The sequence below is a fragment of the Falco peregrinus genome, chromosome 4 (genome assembly GCF_023634155.1).
Source record: "Falco peregrinus isolate bFalPer1 chromosome 4, bFalPer1.pri, whole genome shotgun sequence".
NCBI lineage: Eukaryota > Metazoa > Chordata > Aves > Falconiformes > Falconidae > Falco > Falco peregrinus.
The window spans coordinates 68,461,798-68,480,398 of NC_073724.1; the positions used below are offsets into that span (position 1 = coordinate 68,461,798).

The 18,601-nt window shown below is 37.9% G+C and overlaps 1 protein-coding gene across 1 annotated transcript in view; it reads right to left on the reverse strand.

Annotated features, from left to right (window-relative positions):
- Positions 1-18,601, reverse strand: part of GPC5 (glypican 5) — a 709,817-nt gene that overhangs the window by 590,416 nt on the left and 100,800 nt on the right. Inside the window, exon 3 of the mRNA XM_055802351.1 lies at positions 12,856-13,550. Coding sequence (XP_055658326.1) covers positions 12,856-13,550 — 695 coding nt within the window. The remainder of the gene's footprint in view (positions 1-12,855; positions 13,551-18,601) is intronic.

The following is an 18,601-nucleotide window of genomic DNA, read 5'->3' on the forward strand; positions in this document are numbered from 1 at the left end:
ACAAGCCATAAACATTTGTTTTATTTTTGCTTTGTTTTCAAAGTTCTCCATCCACTTTTCTGATGAACGAAGCCCAGATTAGCCTCAGAAGAAAACCTTTTGACACCAGCAAGGAGCTTTTCCACTTCAAAACAATGGGGAAGTGAAATATAACACTAGAGGAATCTGAATTAGACGGAAGTCATGACTGCAGTACAGTTACTTCATGCTACATTTAAAAAAAAAAAAAAAAGATGTATAAAAATATGTTGTTCTTTATTATATAAGCACTACAGTTTTTCACAGCTACAGCTGGATGCATATCCATGAAGGAAGAGAAATGGAAGGTGATGGTGTTCAACCGTGTGTTAGGTTTGATATCAAACCTTCCTTTAGAACACAATGATACTAGAATACAGACATGTATAAGATGAGGACTTTAAATCCAATTACTGTTCAGCAGTTTCCACAAATCAGTTTGTATCGATCTTGTGAAGTAATTTAAATTCGTCAATTTATCAAGTAATTTAAATCCAGCAAAGTAACTTTGGCAGAGACATAATGTCAAAAGCTTCAGGCAGAACCTCACATTTTATTCCAAAGTCCGCTTTGCTGAAAATTATGTATTTAATTTTTTTAATTTTTTTTTGAAAAAGTATGAATAACTATATGGCATGTTGTTAACTTGGGTATCCTGAGGAATTTCATCCAGGCTTCCAGATTGTGTAAGGAGCAATTCACTCACTTTTGCTTTGACCAAAGATCTGTGAAATAGACAATGCGTACTAACTTGTGCAGACTTGGATTTAACATCATGGTAGTGAATACCTTGCATGGCAATGTTCATCAGCCTTAACATGAAGCCAGTGCCCACATCCTGCACTAGAAGAAGAACACCATGAACCTGATAGGTTCCTGCCTTGTCCACGACGCCCATTTATGGGCCTATCCCACCACAGCTACCAATTCAAAGATGGTTGGTTCCTCCGTAAGAATACTGCCCTCATGCACCCACCTTGCAAGTAATTTCAAAACAATCAAAGAATTGTTTAGGTTGGGAAGGACTTCTTGAGGACATGTAGTCTAACATCCCTATTCAAGCAGGGTCAGCTGCAGTTGGTTGTCCAGATTCATGTCTAGTTGGGTTTTGAATATTTCCAAGGATGGAAACTTCACGACCTCTCTGGGCAACCTGCTCCATGGAATGCCATTCTTTTACTATTTCTGCCCATTGCCTCTTGTCCTGTCAGTAAGCACCACTGAAAAGAGCCTGGATCCTTCATTGGCTCATTTGAGGTGTTTATACATGTTGATTGATGAGATTCCCCCTGAGCCTCTTCTCTCCAAGCTGAACAGTGGCAGCTATCTCAGCCTTTCCTCACATGAAAGATGCTTCAGTTCCATAATCATCTTCGTGGATGAACTCACTTCAGTCAGCCCATATCTTTCTTGTACTGGGGAGCCCAGAACTGGACACAGTATTCCAAGTGTGGCCTCACCAGTGCCAAGGAGAAGGAAAGGATCACCTCCCTCAGGCTGCTCATAACACTTTGTCTAATGCCACCCAGGAGGCTGTTGGCCTCCTTTGCTGTGGAGGTGCATTTCTCATGTTCAACTTGGTGTCCACCAGGATCCTTAAGACCTTTCTTCCAAAGTTGCTTTCCGGTCAGCCCCCAGCATGTACTGGTGCATGGGTTTATTCCTCCTCAGGTTCAGGATTTTTCATTTCTGTTTGTTGAACTTCATGAGATCTGCTCAGGTCAGTTCTTCAGCTTGCCAAGGTCCCTCTGTATGGCACAACCATTTGGTGCATCAGCTACTCCTCCCGGTTTTCTATTGTCTCCAAACTTCCTGGGAGTGCACTCTGTCCCATCACCCAGGCCATTAATGAAACTATCAAACAGTATTTGCCCCAGTATCAACCCCTGAGTACAACACTAGAGACTTCCATCCAACTGCACTTTGTGCCACTAGTCACAATCCTCTGGGTCCAGCCACTCATCCAGTTTTCAGTCCTCCTCACTGTGCACTTTGTCAGCTTATATTTAAGGATGTTGTAGGAGACAATATCAAAGGCTTTAGTAAAACCGAGGTAAACACTATCCATCGCATCCATATCCTAGCAAGTTGGCTGTCATATCAAGGACATCCAGTTGGTTAAGCATGGTTTCCCCCTTTGTATATCCATGCTGATTACTCCCAATCACCTTCTTGTCCATGTGTTTGGAATGGTTTCCAGGATTAGTTGCTCCATCACATTTTCAAGGATCGAGGTGAGGCTGATTGACCTGTAGTTTCCTAGATCCTCCTTCTTATTCTTTTTAAAGATAGGGGTGACATTTGCTATCTCCCAGTCTTCAGGAACCTCTCCTAGTTGCCAAGACCATTCAAAGATAATTGAGAGTGACCTCATAATAACTTCAGCCAGCTGCCTCAGCACTTGTGGGTGCTACTTGGTAGGTCCCATAAAATTGTGTGTGTCTAGTTTAAGTGTTCTAACGTTACTGCCCTAACCTTGTTCTTCTTCACTGAGGGTAAGTCTTCATTGATCTTACCCTTACCCCTTACCCCTGGTCTCCAGGTCCTTGAATTTATGAAGGCCAGTCTTACTAGTAAAGACCGAGGTGAGAAGGAAATAGATACCTCAACCTTTTCTGTGTCCTGGGTCACCAGATCCCCTGCCCCATTAAGCAGCAGATAAACATTTTCCCTTGTCTTACTTCCACTCTTTACATACTTGTAGAGTTCTTTTTTACTGCCTTTCCCATTACTTGCTAGATGCAACTCCAGACTGGCCTTGGCTTTTCTAACACTAACCCTTCAGTATTGGACACTAACACCATACTCCTCTTGGGTCATCTGCTCCTGCTTCTACCTCTTAAACACTCTTTTTGTAAGTTCAGTCAAGAGCTCTTTGCTTATACCATGCAGGATTCCTGATGTCTTTGCTTGATGTCTTACTCATGAGGACAGAGCTTTCTTGAGCTTGGAGGAAGTGATCCTTGAATATCAACCAGCTCTCCTGGATCCCTCTACTCGCCATGGTCATACCCCACGGGATTCTATCAAGCAGATCTCTGAAGAGGTTGAAATCTGGTATCTTGAAATCTAGGGCTGTGGTCCTCCTTTTTGCACTGCTTAGGATATTGAACTCTTAACATCTCAAGGCTGCTCCCAGCTTTCACATCCCTTACACATTCTTCCTTGTTTCTAAGTGTCAAGTCCAGCAGAGCACCCTTCCTTATCAGTAACTATGCCAGGAAGTTGTTGCAAACGCACTCCAGAAACCTGCTAGATTGCTTGTTCACTACTGTGCTGTCCATTCTAGCAGATACCAGGGTGTTTATAATTCTCCCATGATGTGTGTTCCTTCCAAATCAACATCTGAAGCAAGAAAAGGTTGACAGGCAGCACACTTATCTTGAATACTATCAGCAGGATAGTGTCATCTATCCGCAGGTCCTCTCATGTCATATTTTGAAGAAAGTCTGCCCATAGAAGACTCTATCTATTCCCTCCAGCTGAGATATTTCACCCTCTTTACCTATTTAAAAATGAAATTATGACCTTGCGCCCTCATCACCATAAAAATGAAGGCTTTTGGCATCCTGAAAACACAATGACACTGGCTGCATCAGCCTGGCAGTGCCCTGAAAAATGGTCTAGAAAGTGTCAATGACATCTTCAGTGGTTACAGCATTCTGTACACTTGTTTCCAGCAAGAAACGAAAGCATTATGCCTAGAGGAATGTCATGGTTTAACCCCAGCTGGCAACTAAGTACCACACAGCCACTCACTCACTCCCCCCTCATCCAGAAGAATGGGGAGGAGAATCAGAAAGGAATGTAAAACTCAAGAGTTGAGATAAGAAAATTTAAGAAGTAAAGCAAAAGCTGTGCACACAAGCAAAGCAAAACAAGGAATTCATTCCCCACTTCCCATGGGCAGGCAGGTGTTCAGCCACCCCCAGGACAGCAGGGCTCCAGTATGTGTAACGATTACTCGGGAAGACAGACATTATAATGCCAGATACCCTCATCTTCCTTCTTCCCCCACTTTATATACCCAGCATGATGTCATATGGTATGGAATATCCCTTTGGCTAGTTTGGGTCACTTGTCCTGGCTGTGTCTCCTCCCAATTCCCCGTGCCCCTCCAGCCCTCTCACTGGCAGGGCCCAAGAAAGTGAGACGTCCTTGACCTAGTATAAACATTATCTAGAAACAACTGAAAAGATCAGTGTGCTACCAAATCCAAAACACAGCACTGCACCAGCTGCTAAGAAGAACATCAACTCTATCCCAGATGAAACCAGGACAAGGAAGAAGGTGAAAACAGTCCAGGCAGAAGGAGCAAGAAAGGGTGAACGGGGACAGGCTCAACAATTAGTCCCTTGCAGTCCTAATAGATCCTGTAGCAGAGCATTGGTGGCAGCAGCACAATGCTACTCAAGAGCTGGTATGGTGGATGATAAAAAAAAGCATGGCACACTTTGCCATGGAAACAAGGCATGAAAACAACCAGGTGTCTGCTTTTAAAGGAAACAGTACAGGTAGAGAGACAAGTCAAAAGCCGAGTGAAGTAGTTTGTATCACATATAATCTCAAAAATGAGAGGAATAGCTAAAGAAGAAGATGCAGCACATCTGAGCTACTATTAACTTTCAGATCACATGTTGTCTCTGCCAGTGGAGACTGCAGTCTGTAGCTGGATGGGGGGTCTTCTCTGAAAACCAGCAGTGTGTACATCATCTCCCTGTGGAAGCTGTGTGCTCTGGCCTGGCAGAGGGATCCTGGTGCTGGGTACTCTGCTGACCCCATTACCAACTGCCCAGCCTTCCTGCTCTCCCCGGCAGTTACAGAGACTTGCCAGTGATGGATTCTCCCTGGCTGATATCAATGAGGTGCTTAAAACCAGCTACAACTTACCCCACCTGCAATGTACACTGCATTTTTATAAGCTATGCGGTCTTGTCGACAGTGAAACCTGGCAGTGCTCTGGCTCCTGTGCTGCTGTTGTAACCAAAGCCCATAAAAGCTAGAGGGTCGATAACAGTGTGGAGGACCTGCACATCTTACCCAGGACCCAAATACACCTCCCTCGCCCTTATTCATTCACCCTTTCTCCCCACTCTTCTGCATCTTATTTCAGAGATAATCTTCCTGTTCTTTCCCAGTGAGAAACTGCAAGCCAGTAATCCACCATACACACTACACAAGTATACATATATACTTACATATACATAGAGTGGCTTGGCTGTTTGATGCCAAAAGGCCACTGTTAATTATCATGTCTCCCTGCTGCTTTCCTGTCCGCTGGTTGCAGTAGGACCAAAGTTTGAGAGGAGCTAGTGGAGCCAGGTGGGCTGTCCATACTGGGGCCATCCTAAGGCACACAACTCTGCTTGCAGCACCGACAGTACTTCTCTTTCCTGCCCACGTCAAGTGCACCTGGTGCCTTGTGTTAAACAGGGCTCTCTTATGAAGGGAGAGTGATTGATACTCCAAGGTAATCATAGCAATCACGACAAAGGAGCAGGAGCACGTATGTACAGAAGCATGAAAGAGAGGGAAGTCTTAGATCCAAATAGGGTAAGTTGTCCGTGCCCTCAAGCTGCCTTGTTTTTGACGCAGCACTGGAGAGCTCCCTCAGAATGATGCCACCTGTATGTCTCTGAATTGTACAAATGCTGGAAAAAGTTTTCTACACAGCAGCAGATGAATCACAGACAAATGCAGTCAGCTATCTGGAAGAGCCAGCTAGATATTTGTCTAAACTTACCTCCTGCCAATCAGATAAAGTATAACTAGAATGTCTGCAATAGAGAAATTTACTGTGCAGTTTAAATATAAACAATATGGACAACAAGCCAAAGCAGTCATAAATTATACAGTGCTGTGTAATCTCCTTAAATGGTAAAATAATAAGTGATTAGGTTATTTTATAACAATTGGCAGTTTCACTTTAGTACATACAGTAAATTAGGCTGTGAAACTATGTTTTCATGTAATTAATTCTTATGTGGATAGCTTTTCTTTCTTTTTAACCGGGGTTTTGATTTTCAGCCTATGCCATTTCATAAAAGCATTCAGAATAGAAAAGAATAGAGGAGACTATTTCAGTTGGAAGAGACCTACAGCGATCATCTAGTCCAACTGCCTGGCCACTTTAGGGCCAAAAAACAATTAAAGGATGTTATTAAGAGCACTGTCTCAATGCCTCTTAAACACTGACAGGCTTGGGGCATCGACCACCTCTCTAGGAAACCAGCCACAGTGTTTGACCACCTGCTCAGTAAAGAAATGTTTCCCAATATCAAGTCTGAACCTCCCCGTTCATGAAATACTGTATTAATATTTATTTAATAAATAACAAAAATTTGCATGCATCACTTCCGAATGTTATATTTCTTATTTCATTTTAGGTTAATAAGAAAATTAAGGTGGCAAGAGTAAATGTAATTTTTTTCCATTTATAAAATTTCAAAATCCAAAAGAAGGAGTCATGAATAATACCAAGACTATCAAGTAAGAAAACAAAATCCAAAGAAGCAATATTGAGTTTAAAGCCCTTACCCATTTTGCTAAAGAGTATGTAGCATTCGTAGTCCTGAAAATCAAAGAATGATGAAAGGTTCCTCTACTAATGAGGAAAAATAAGATAAGCTAGTAGTAAAACAGTCACTGAATTTGATAATGAATGTATGTCCCTTCTGTGTATGTACTGTTAAGGGCACTGAAACACATGGAAATAACATTAGAAGACATTTATATGGCATTGTGTAGACAGACTGAATTATTTTAGGGGAAATGTTTCTTATTTTCTTCCTTTACTCTATTTTCCTGAATTTTCACTTTTAATGGAAATGCTTATTTTTTACTTCCATTCCTCTGTTTTCCTGAATTTTTATTAGATAACTCCTAAGTTTTTCAAGAAAAATCATTATAAATAATGCTTGAAAGTCCAGCCTAATATTTACAGCAAAATACTGTAATTATATTTCTGTTATCAAATCAATAAATATTTTGGATAACATTTTACTGTGTATTTTAATATGCATAAAGAATACAGATGTCCAGTTCAGATGTGCTGAGTACAATTTTTTATGATATCTCCAACTTTCTTTTTAAGTTATTTCAGATCTCTTTCATGACCTGACTTATACAAAAGGCTTATAACAAGCATTTTCTAATATTTTTTTTTCTTAAAAGAGTGACAAATTTAATTATTTTTTATTCAAATAGCTTATGAACTTACTTCAGTTGATTGACTAATGCACTCTAACCAAGCAACCAAAATGCAGTAGCTGTGAAGCAGGGATCATAAAGCTGTTGTATCTCTAGGCATATAACCATGTAAGTAAATAAATTAGATTTTAGATACTAAGAAATTGGGTTCACAGGTTAGCTACTTCAAAGGATGGTCACCTCATGCACCTCTTTAAGTGCTTTAAGCTGTAAAGCTATAAAAGTTACCAAATACCCAGGCACAGCACTCCCCAGTTAGAAATGCTGTTAATCTGGTCTTTTGTTGACAACTAAGCTTACTCCTTTCCAAAACTAAAACCTGCAGTTATACCATAGCTTCCAGGTGTATGTTTTGTATGTATTTGGGATTATCAAAGGATCTTTTTCATCACTTTCATTCCATTCCTTTTTTAAATATAAGACATTAATTGGTTTAGTGCATTTCTACAGCATTTCATTTTCTGGAATGGCTTGGAATAAGGCTATATGAGTTTTCACTAGAGAGATCCCAATAAAAAGTAGTTACAGAAAACAGATACTAGAAGGCTTAGAACGCCCACACATAAATATTCTATTCATAATGTTTGTGAGTATGTCTCTTCATGGGAACATTACATTTAAAATGTCACTATTACAGCAGTTCTGACTGTTGAAGTGTTTATAGCTAGTCATCTCAAGGAAAAATAATCAATAAGGAAATAAAGCTCTAAATACAGTCTATTAAATTCTTCTTCCTGCTAGCATTCTATGACACAAGAAAGATCTTGTTTTGTTTGTAGTATTAACAACAGATTTAAAAAAAAAGTCAGACAAAAGTCTCTTTTCATACAATATAATTATTGCTATAACACACACCTTAGACACGTAACTTAGATCTTCTTTCAGGATTAGATTAAGATCAGTGAAAGGATTTGAGAATTTGCAGAAGTTTAACATTTTCATTATCTCCAATTGTTTGGAAAACTGATCTGATGAAAGTCCACAACTTAGAACACAGTGAAGACATACTGGTTTTGAAAATTCCATTCCAAAATTTTGTAGGCTAATATTACGTACCAAAATACATACAAGAATTTTACCAAACCCATAGTATAAACTCCTCACTTTCAAAATCAGGAAATGCCAGAATTTGTCTGTGTGATTTTAATTGTTTCTGCTGTGTTTCTGATTCCCACATTTTTACATGCATATATAGCTTTTAATATCATGGTCACGTACTTGATTGTCCTCCAGATCCCCCAATCATCAGTGCCCAGAATACACAATGAACAACTAATCAATATTCTTTTTCATCTCTTTTATTCAATATTAATCCAAACACCACTGGTCTTTTGGGAATCAAGAAAAAATAGTTTAATGTAAAGTTTGGAGGAATGATTTAATTATAAAGCATTGTGACTTTTTCTCTTCTGTCTCTTTCCCCTTGTCCTTCAGCTCTTGCCTCAGACCTATTTACCTCCTTGTTTGTTCCACTGCAATGGACCCCTCAGCTGCTGTGTTATCCAACGCGTTACAGCACAAGTCTTCACACACCAAAATGAAACCACAGCTGAGAGAGATTCTCTCTTACAGAGAGCTCCCTCAACCAGCTTGACTTGCAGCTGCCAAAGCAGCATGCACACAGGGAAATGGGCAGAAACACACAGCTGAGGATGGTGCACTTGGGCAACCCAGGATGAGACTGGCTTAAACTGCCATTGAACCACAGCGTGAGTGACACAGGAACTTGCTCTTCCATGCCTCAGGGCCATGCCATTAACCCAAGCATAAAGGGAACAGAAACATGCTCTGATGCTGGGGATAGCAGGCTCCACCCACACCAATCTTTGTAAATCTTGCTGAAATCTCACTTTCTCCTTCTGTCTTAACACTGAAAGTGACTAGCATAATAGAACAGAGGTAACATGAAATGATTTAGGATAACTTGTAAAAGGTTTCCATAGTTTTTTGTTTGCTTCTTTGTTTTTTCTTAAATACGGCTTAAATGTGTTGCAACATTCTTGTGCATTCATCCCTGCACAGTTGCCCTCAATGGGGATTTCCCTGACTATATATGCAAGCTCAAGGACCAGCTTGTGGCAACTCAGGCAGAGCACAAAGAGAAGTACAGGGTGAATCTACAGGGTCCTTTGTAGCAATAAGCACTGTTTAGGAGGTGAAAATGCTGAAGAACTACATATCACCTTTTTCAGATTATCTTAATGACGAATGCTGTTCTTGTTCTGCACCATGCAGCTCTCTTAAACCTGTTACATTGTATATGCACGTCTGCTAAAAAAAATCTGTTCCAATTCTTACCAGCTAAAAAGCATAGGGTCCACTATACACTGAGCATAAACAGTAACAAAAATGTATATATATAGACTTCAGAAACACAGAACTGTTATTAAATATATGACTATGTGTATATAGATATGCAAACATATATATAAATGTGGATAGTTGCACAGCCCACACATCTCCATTAGATTCTGCAGAATTGTGTAAAATAATGCCCAGATATAGAGGTGATGAACGGGTGCTCACTTACTGGTCAGTCAGCGGAGCTATGTGAGGCAGAAATTAAAGGTGTGAACTTGAAACAGGAAGAACAAAGGGAAAGAGACATTCCAACTGAAGACAGTATGGCACTACTCTGCTGACCAAAGTAGAAAAGGGAATAAGTTGTAAGTTATTGGGAAAAAAAAAAAAAAAAAAGTTTTGTGAAAGGAAGGCATGTTATATAGGCATTAGTGGTCTTTCCATACATCAGATTTAAATATAGATATCCATGCAACACACTAGAAGAAAATCCTTTACATATAGTTATTTGCACAAACATAACATGATTAGATAGAGCTCTACAAATACATGTATCGCTAAAGAGACTGTTGATTCTCATGACAACATTTGCATATATAAATAAAAAATACTTCCAAACATTTAATTTTTTTTTTCTCTCTGCTTCTTTAAAACTCATAAAAGTACTTATTATGGTGAAATTCACTTTTAAAACTGCAGAGACTGCTGCGTGCCTAAGCAAGCCATTACTTGCTGGCTCATAATCATCTTTTCTGTGTCTGTCAGAATCACTGATGCATTAATTGCTTATCAGAATTTGAAACAGTTCATGAGTCACTCTAAAGATAAAATAAATAAATATTAATGAACCAATTCCAACAGAATTCATGTCCTCTGCCTCTTAAAGCTGAAAGACTGTATTTACTACACACCAGAATTAGTTCTTGATACCTAATGTATGGGCAAATATGAAACATGTTCAAGCCATATTCAGCAAATCAGAACTGACTAAGTAGATCACCATGTTTCAAGGGATGAATGCATCATAGTCTTCTATGACCAAATTATAGATCAAAGAGAGAAAGGACTGGTCAATTATAACATAGAGCTTAACTGAAAGACATGTCTAAATGCATAGGTTTGATGCAGATTAAGTGAAAAATGAAATATTTAGGTTTAGAGTTCGGAAGTGATTCTGTATGAGAAGATCTTAACACAACAGAAGTAAACATCTGATCTACAGATGAAGACAGTGGCACATAATATCATTACATAAGAAATGTTAGTATTCCTTACATTGGATGAGGGAAGGGGAGAAGGAAGGCATATAGAGTTTTCAGGAATATCAAAATAAAGCATTTTTCTTTGGGTCAATCTGAAATTTTCATGAAGCCAAAACACTGGATGGAAGGCTCTTCACACATTTAAATTTTTACTAAAATTGAGTGAAATACACTATTTTGGAGAGTAAAAACTTTCATTTTGAAAACATGAGTGTGCCGAAAGACTTCTAAGTCTGGGCCAATGACAGTTCACTGTTGAAAATCCAAGTCTAAAGCTTTTCAAACTAAAAGACCCAGGATGAAATAGGAAACAGAAATCCTCCCCTTAAGCTTTTACTTTTGTATTCTAGGTTGATCCTGAAAATTGCAGGAAAAATGCTCCCCGCAAAATCTGAGGAAGAACAGGGAATATCCCTAAAAGGCAATTGTTGCTCTAAAAAATAGTAGGAATTAGACCGATATCAGTGAGCCACTTTTGAGTCAAACTGTTAGTGAAAAACCCTTTAAAAAAAAACCCACAGTTTTTCTCAAGGAAGTACAGCAGCTGGAGATTCTAGCTAGTATAAAGGAAATAAAATAGTAAATTCACGGAAATGGGCAATTTCCCTGTTACTCACTGACTACAAGCAGGGTGAAGAACCCATTTTGATAGACTGTGGGGTCTTAGTACAAAATGAAGAATCCTCTACTTATTGTATTAGGTCAAGCTGTTTATTGTCAGAGGTCATATCAAAAGATGCTGCTTCAACTTCAGCTAGTCACATAAAGAGACAGGCTGTGGCAGTCTTAGAAGTATTACTGTACCTCAACCGATGCCACACCCCAGTGACACCCAGACACCCCGTTTATGTCTGTGTATACTGTAAAACTAAAAGCATCTCCCCAGAACAAGACATCCAATACAGCATTAAATACAGAATATGTCACTGTCAGTGAAGTCTGCATGTAAGAATAAAGAGAAAAACACAATTACAAAATTTATTGTGGATTAGATGTAACATAGGAAGATTTAGTTTTTAAAAAATTTGCAGATATACTAGCTTTCTTTCTAATGTATAGCTAAATAACACATATTTTCCCAAACAGTATCTTAAAAATCTTTAATTCATGCATTCATAGCTAACATAGCTCTCACATAACTTGTTTTTTTCTCTTGAGTATATCTAAGGAAGGACTTAGTTCATGTTATAAACAAACTGTGCTACTTCCCCTGACACCTACAAAGTAATGCAAATAATATATGCAAAGTCTTAGGTTCATTAAGACAGGCCACTGGTATCTGTAAGAATTATGGTTTAAATTTATCATTATGTGCGTATAAGATCACAATGAAGGGATTAAACAATTTTCTTATATTCATGAAAAACATTTTTTGTGCTCCTAAAAATTATCCTGTCGTATAACAAGTTTCCAATGTGCAAAGAAATATTATTGCTGAAATTTAACACTGTCATTTACACAAATGTCAGGGTATTATTCTGTTTTTATAGAATATTTGTGGAATTATTTTTCACCAGATAAAACACTTTCCTCTCATTAATATTCTAAGTTTCCAAACTTAATGACACATTTCATTGTTCACTCTTGCTCAGCAGAACTTAACAGATGCATTTGTGAAGTTAAAACTTAAAGCTATTCAGTGCATCTACTGAAAATGTTAACTACTAAATAAAAAGGGTGAAGGAACAGAAGTTTCCATTGGACTGTGCAACAAGAATTTTCACTGAGCACAATTTTGAAAAAAGCTGTGATTTCATGGGAAATGGGAAAAGATAAACTCCACACCAGAATTCTTCTCATTTTCAAAAGCCTTTACTGTAAATGCTGCCAAAATATTCAATCTCCATGTGACGCTAAACTTGTGAATAGAATATGGGAAATTACCAGGTCATGTGCATGATTAAAATAAAAACTGGCAGTGCTGGAAAAATGTGTTGTCAAACAAAGCTGAACTTGGACACAGATGTGTTCATCACCATAAAAATGACCAAACGAGTAGTACTTAACAATGTTACTTTCCTTAGTGTCACATTTGCAGTAAGCGTAGATAAAAAAAGCTTCTTACCTGCTCAGATAATTCTGGCCCATTGATGTGAGCCTGTACGACAGCATCATTAACAAGCAAATGAAAGTTCAGAAGCACGTGCTCAATGTCGTATGTTCCACTCATGGCACTTGAGAGCTCCTCCAGGGACTGAATATATACCCGCCAGTGAAGATCAACTTCTGCTACGTTAGCCAAGCAGCCTCGGATGATGTTGAGGCAGTAGCCCATACAGGGCCTACTTAATGTGAGCCCCTGGCAATGGGGGCAGTACTGCATTCTCAGTAAAGCCCTGCTGCAGTCTTTAGAGAAATGCAGATGATCTGTTGTATTGATCACTTCAATCCCCAAATTCAGAGCCTGCAAGAAAGTCCGGCTGGGTAACAGTGACCTTCCCATTTGACCTATGGCCTTTCTGGGAATGTTACCAAAGGGCCTGATGTCTCTCCTCTTCATTCGGAGGCACTCCGCATATTCCAGTGAAATGTCAGTCAGACCAGGGTTAATCACGTGGTTGTAAACTACTGGGAACAGGGTGTCAAAAAATCTGTTGACAAATTCCTCTGTGTTAACGTCTGTGCCAAATATGAAGAGTCCAACATCTGTGAAAAACTCCTGAACACGTGTAGTAGCCTCAGCAGCCATGTTTCTATATGCATTGCAGAAAAGTGTGCTTGTGTAATTCTCAGCCAGTCTGATAAGCATTTCAAAGGTTTCTGTAATAAAAAAAAGAACTTCATTATTTTTAAGACTTAAAAAATTAGAAATTAGAGCAAGAGCTTAAAACAGTTACATCAGGACATCTTGACATTTATTCCGAATGCATTTATGTATTTAGGATTTATGGAGACAAACTTCTCACAAAGCATGACAACTACCTTTCGTATATAGGCAAACACTTTACAAGTTATGTTACAACACAATTAATAATCTATATGTTTTCCTGGCAGGATATATTAAACAGAGTCCAAAAAAATATAAAAGGAAATAAACTGTAAGCAGAGTTATTAAGTTAGAAAATACAGCAAAGCCCTACTATATCTGTCTACATATATACATACATTAGCTCTCTCATCTCACAACTCATTCTGCAAGTTGCAACAGAAAGTTAAATGCTGTCAGCCACTCCAAGTCATTCCTCTTACATCAATGGGCAAAAGTAACATTAAACTATTTAAACAACTCTTCTATTCCAGTAAAACTTAACTTTTAAAAGATTAGTTTTGTCTTCTTGTCTTGCAAAGGAAGGAGATGTACCAAACACACATGAGAAGGTGCCTTTGAACAGCACTGTTCAACCTGGCAATTGCTATGGTCAAGCAAAGTGTGTGAATGTGCAGAACTGCTCTCCTCAGGCACTGAGATGGATACACCCTAACTAAGCCTCAAGATCTGCATAACTGGTGACGCCTGAATGGACAAACGTATTTAATTTCATGTGTTAGGTGGCAATCATTAAGTACATTGAGTAGTTTTTAACAGAACAGTTAAAGTATACTGGACAAGTATTCTCTCCTGACTTATCTATGACTTGCAGGCAAGGAAAAATGCTGGTTTTCAGAACAGAAAAAGAGTGTTCACATTGAGGAATTTCCTATATCCACCTGAGAAGCCTGCACTTCAGGGAAGGCAAAGGAGCAATGTATAGATCAAAAGTACTTACCTTAGAGATGAGCATAAAAATACATAGAAACACATAAGTATTAACTCCTTTTAAGCACTGAACGGCTATGACTCAGTAACTTTTATTCATCCAAGCTTTACAAGTTTTCATGTATTTATGTTTTCACATTTATTTTTAATAGTGGGACTCTATAGAAATAAAGTGAGGAAAAGCATGAAGTACAGTTCATACTGTCCAAACAGTGATGTTAAAAATAGGCAGAATCAAATAGTGTCAAACTATGTCAGGCAATTACTGAAGCAATCTGAAGTCTGATGCTAAGTCACTGACTGAAAGGAATAGTAGAAATTGCATAATACTTTTAATACAATAACCAAGACTGGCTATCACACCTTTAATATATCTATGCATAAGAATAAATTACTATTATTATGATAAAAAGCTTGTTCAGGTCAGTGAAATGATTCTCACTGACCTCAGTGGGTTTGAAATGCACACTTTGTGAAAAGATCACAGACATATTAAACTAATCTGCTTATACTTTCTATGCATTCTTTGTTTTATCCAACAAAAATGAGACACATTCTTATAAATCAGTCATTACCTCTATTCCTCTGCTATTGTCTATTAACTCCTAGTTTCATATTTCACACAATCGTTAAGACTGATTTTACTATCTCTCTCTTTTCCATTCCTCTAACATTCACATTAAATAAGAAAAAAAGTGTTGCCTGCCCACAGTAAAGAGTAGGGAAGTGCGTCCCATTTGTCTACAGGACGTACACATGTGCATCTCTCCTGAAGCAAATTTCACTATCATTGTTCCTACATGCCAAATATCACAGTGATTCAACAAAGGTTTTGACTTGTTTCAAAAGTCAGACTCCTAAAGTCAGGACCCTGCATGGAGCTAGGCTCCACCAGTGGAGTTCTGTTCGACACAGCAAAGCTCTTCAGTTTATCCTGTGAGCTGACATGCAGAAGTGCCAGCTGAATAACTCTGTATACAGACTACAACTGCCTGCATGACCACCGGCTCTGGGACTTTTCTCAACCTCAGCACCCCACATCAGATCACACCAGAGACACCTGCACTGCACCCCATGTTTGTAGGTATGCACATGTGTATGGGAGACCCATGTCCTTCTGGAGCTGCAGATGAGATACAACATACCAGATAGGGCTTATTAGATGGGTCAAGATACCCACTTTAAGGCGAACTGAACTAAGGATGAGATCTCCACCAGCTATAAAGGCAGTTTGGACACCTAGTTCACATGAAGGCACATATACCTGGACAGCTAAATTATAGCCCTTAATATCCTACTGTACTTTATGTCTTATTTTTATTGGAGGGAACAAGGAATGCAAAGAAAGTACAGGCCTACTACGGAGGCTTTATTTAGTTGCCTAAGAGTGTTTAATACCATTTTCAATGGTAGATGCCATTTATCTACCTGTCTGGACGGGCAGGGGTATCCTGCAGGTCCTGTGCCACATCTACAGGACTTGTGTGGATGTTCTGCATTTTGAATGGCACTAGATGGCTGTGCCTGGAGAACTGAACTAAATTCCAGATACCTAGTTACCACTGATTCAAGAGTCCTTCATGTAAAAGCTTGGAGCAGCCAGAATAACAAAGACAAAAATTGAAGTCAAATTGATTCTTCGTTTAGATGGTTTAAAATAATAAAGTGTGAAGAGTATTGAAGCCTCCTAGGAAAATGGCTATTTTTGTAATTGTAGATTCAGTCATTTACACAGATATTGCCAATGCTTCAGATGAAATTTATTGAAGTAGGTAATGTTAGTAAAATAATCATGTTAAAATAATCTCTTTAGAATGACATGAATAAGGTTTTTATGACCCTTCTCTATTTTTTATTATTACTTTTTCCTAGATAAAAACCATAAAGTATGCAATCCAAAATGTCTGTTACAATCCATGGCTGCAGTATCATATTACCAAGAGCACAAATACTGGATGAAGTAATAAATCACACTGCACATAGATAATCAATAGATTTTATAATGTGATCTAAACAATAACAAACTTTCAAGATTGAACTACATTGCTACTACCCCAGCAACACACACATGAATGAGTACAATAATCGACTGCATGATTTATCGGCTATTTGTGCTTTTCTAAACAGCATATGATAATAATGGCCACTTGTGTTTACAATTCTGCATCATGATGTTTAATTATCAATTTAGGATTTCTTACAAAATTTGTTGATCGGGTTTATACTGCTGGCATTTTCCTACTCTACAACCACGAAAGCTATTGCAGAGATTTGGTTTGCTCATTGACAGCTTGAAGAATGACAGCAAAGCAGACCTGTTTACTTTCAATACTGAACAGCTCCTGTGAACACCTTACAATGGCAATCTATGTCATTTACAACATGTTTGGAGACTCCAGTGACAAATCAAGATATGCTGGTTCAATACTGCAAGCTTATCATAGATTTAACAATGTGCTTCTCTATCTTTTACATCTATGGGCCCAGACTAACACCATCAGTCTTAATTATTCAGTCACATGAAAGAACTGGTGAGTTTTTAATCAGTATAAATCCAATAAATATAAACTACATTTTAAATGTAACCAAGATGAGCCACACCAGCTCTTTATATGTTCTTACAATATATTTTAATCTGCAGTATCAGTGCCTCTTATATCCATCCTTTCTGAGATCTTCAGTAGTAAACACTATAAAATATCCTACAGATGCCTTCTGCAGCACTACCTTGGATAATGGTTTAAAAGATATTCAATCTTTCATTCACTTTTTTTAACCTTTCTGTTTCTGAGAGCCATGGGTAGTTCTAAATCATAAAGACCACAATGTAGTAATCAGTCCAGTGGATTACTTGCTTTAAAAGACAACACAAAAGTATACACATATCTTGTTTACTAGAACAATTGACAGAACAAAAAAGAAATCTTGTTTTCTTTTCCTGGAAATCAATCAGATTTACTGGAAATATTGCAAAGAATGAAATAGAATTTGGATTGAATTTTAAACCAAACCTGCAATTCTCATCCTTAACAGTTTTGGCAAAATGTCTTTCTACTACAGGTACTTTAGAAAATTAATTTAAAACAAATTTTCTACAGAATCATGTTGTTACAAAAGCAACTGCATTTGCTTAAGTTTACCCTTTCTTCACACAGATAAATGTTCTATACAAGCTGCTAAATGAGGAAATTTACATTCCGAGTATTACCTTTTGAAATATCCATAGTACTTAACACAAAGATAATCTAATAAATTAAAAATCCAGTAGTAGGAGTGGGTCAACAAGTTGTGAAGTCTTATAATTCAGTAATAATTCACCAGCCTATATTACATATTATAATTAATTCACACTTAATCAAGGTAACATTTAAAACTCAATAAATTAAAACCAGACAGGTTTAAATACTTCCTTGAACTATGGACATAGTATTTAGCATGAATGCCTTTCAAAGTCCAGAGGGAATCCAAAACTGATGAGCCTGAATTACCTTAATTATCTGCCCATAATACACAGGAATCCAGATAACTAAATCCAAGCAAAGGCTGAAAAACCTAATAATATTATGAATTTATCATGACTTGAAAAATCCCGTGGGAAAGTATTAGCCTGTTGCCAGTTGCCATTAATGTTCAGTGATCTCATACATTGTCCTGTTTGTGGGCAGTGCAAATAATCAAGAAGCATAAAACTCTGTCTCCTAACATTTTCTAGTCCAATCAAGTGTATCTTGCATACACTGTCCTGCTGCAGTAAAGGGGAATGTCTCAGGTACAAAAGGCATTCAAAAACTAAACAAAAGCCATTAAAAATATGGAAAATAATAATTATGGAAAATAAATTAATCTACCCAATATTACATACATAACATCTTTGTTTAAAATACATCAAACAGGGAAATACATATAGGTGGAAAATTCAATGTAGTTATTCCTAACTATGAAGTAGCACACAGTGCCAGATAATACTGCAAAATCACCATATCATTTATCATATCAGAAAAATGAGCTTGAATAATAAAGTCTTCAAGACACATAAATGAATTATAAAGAATGAACTCATTAGGGCATTGTCTGTGAAGGTTATATGGGAGAGAGATCAAAAGGATAATTGCCA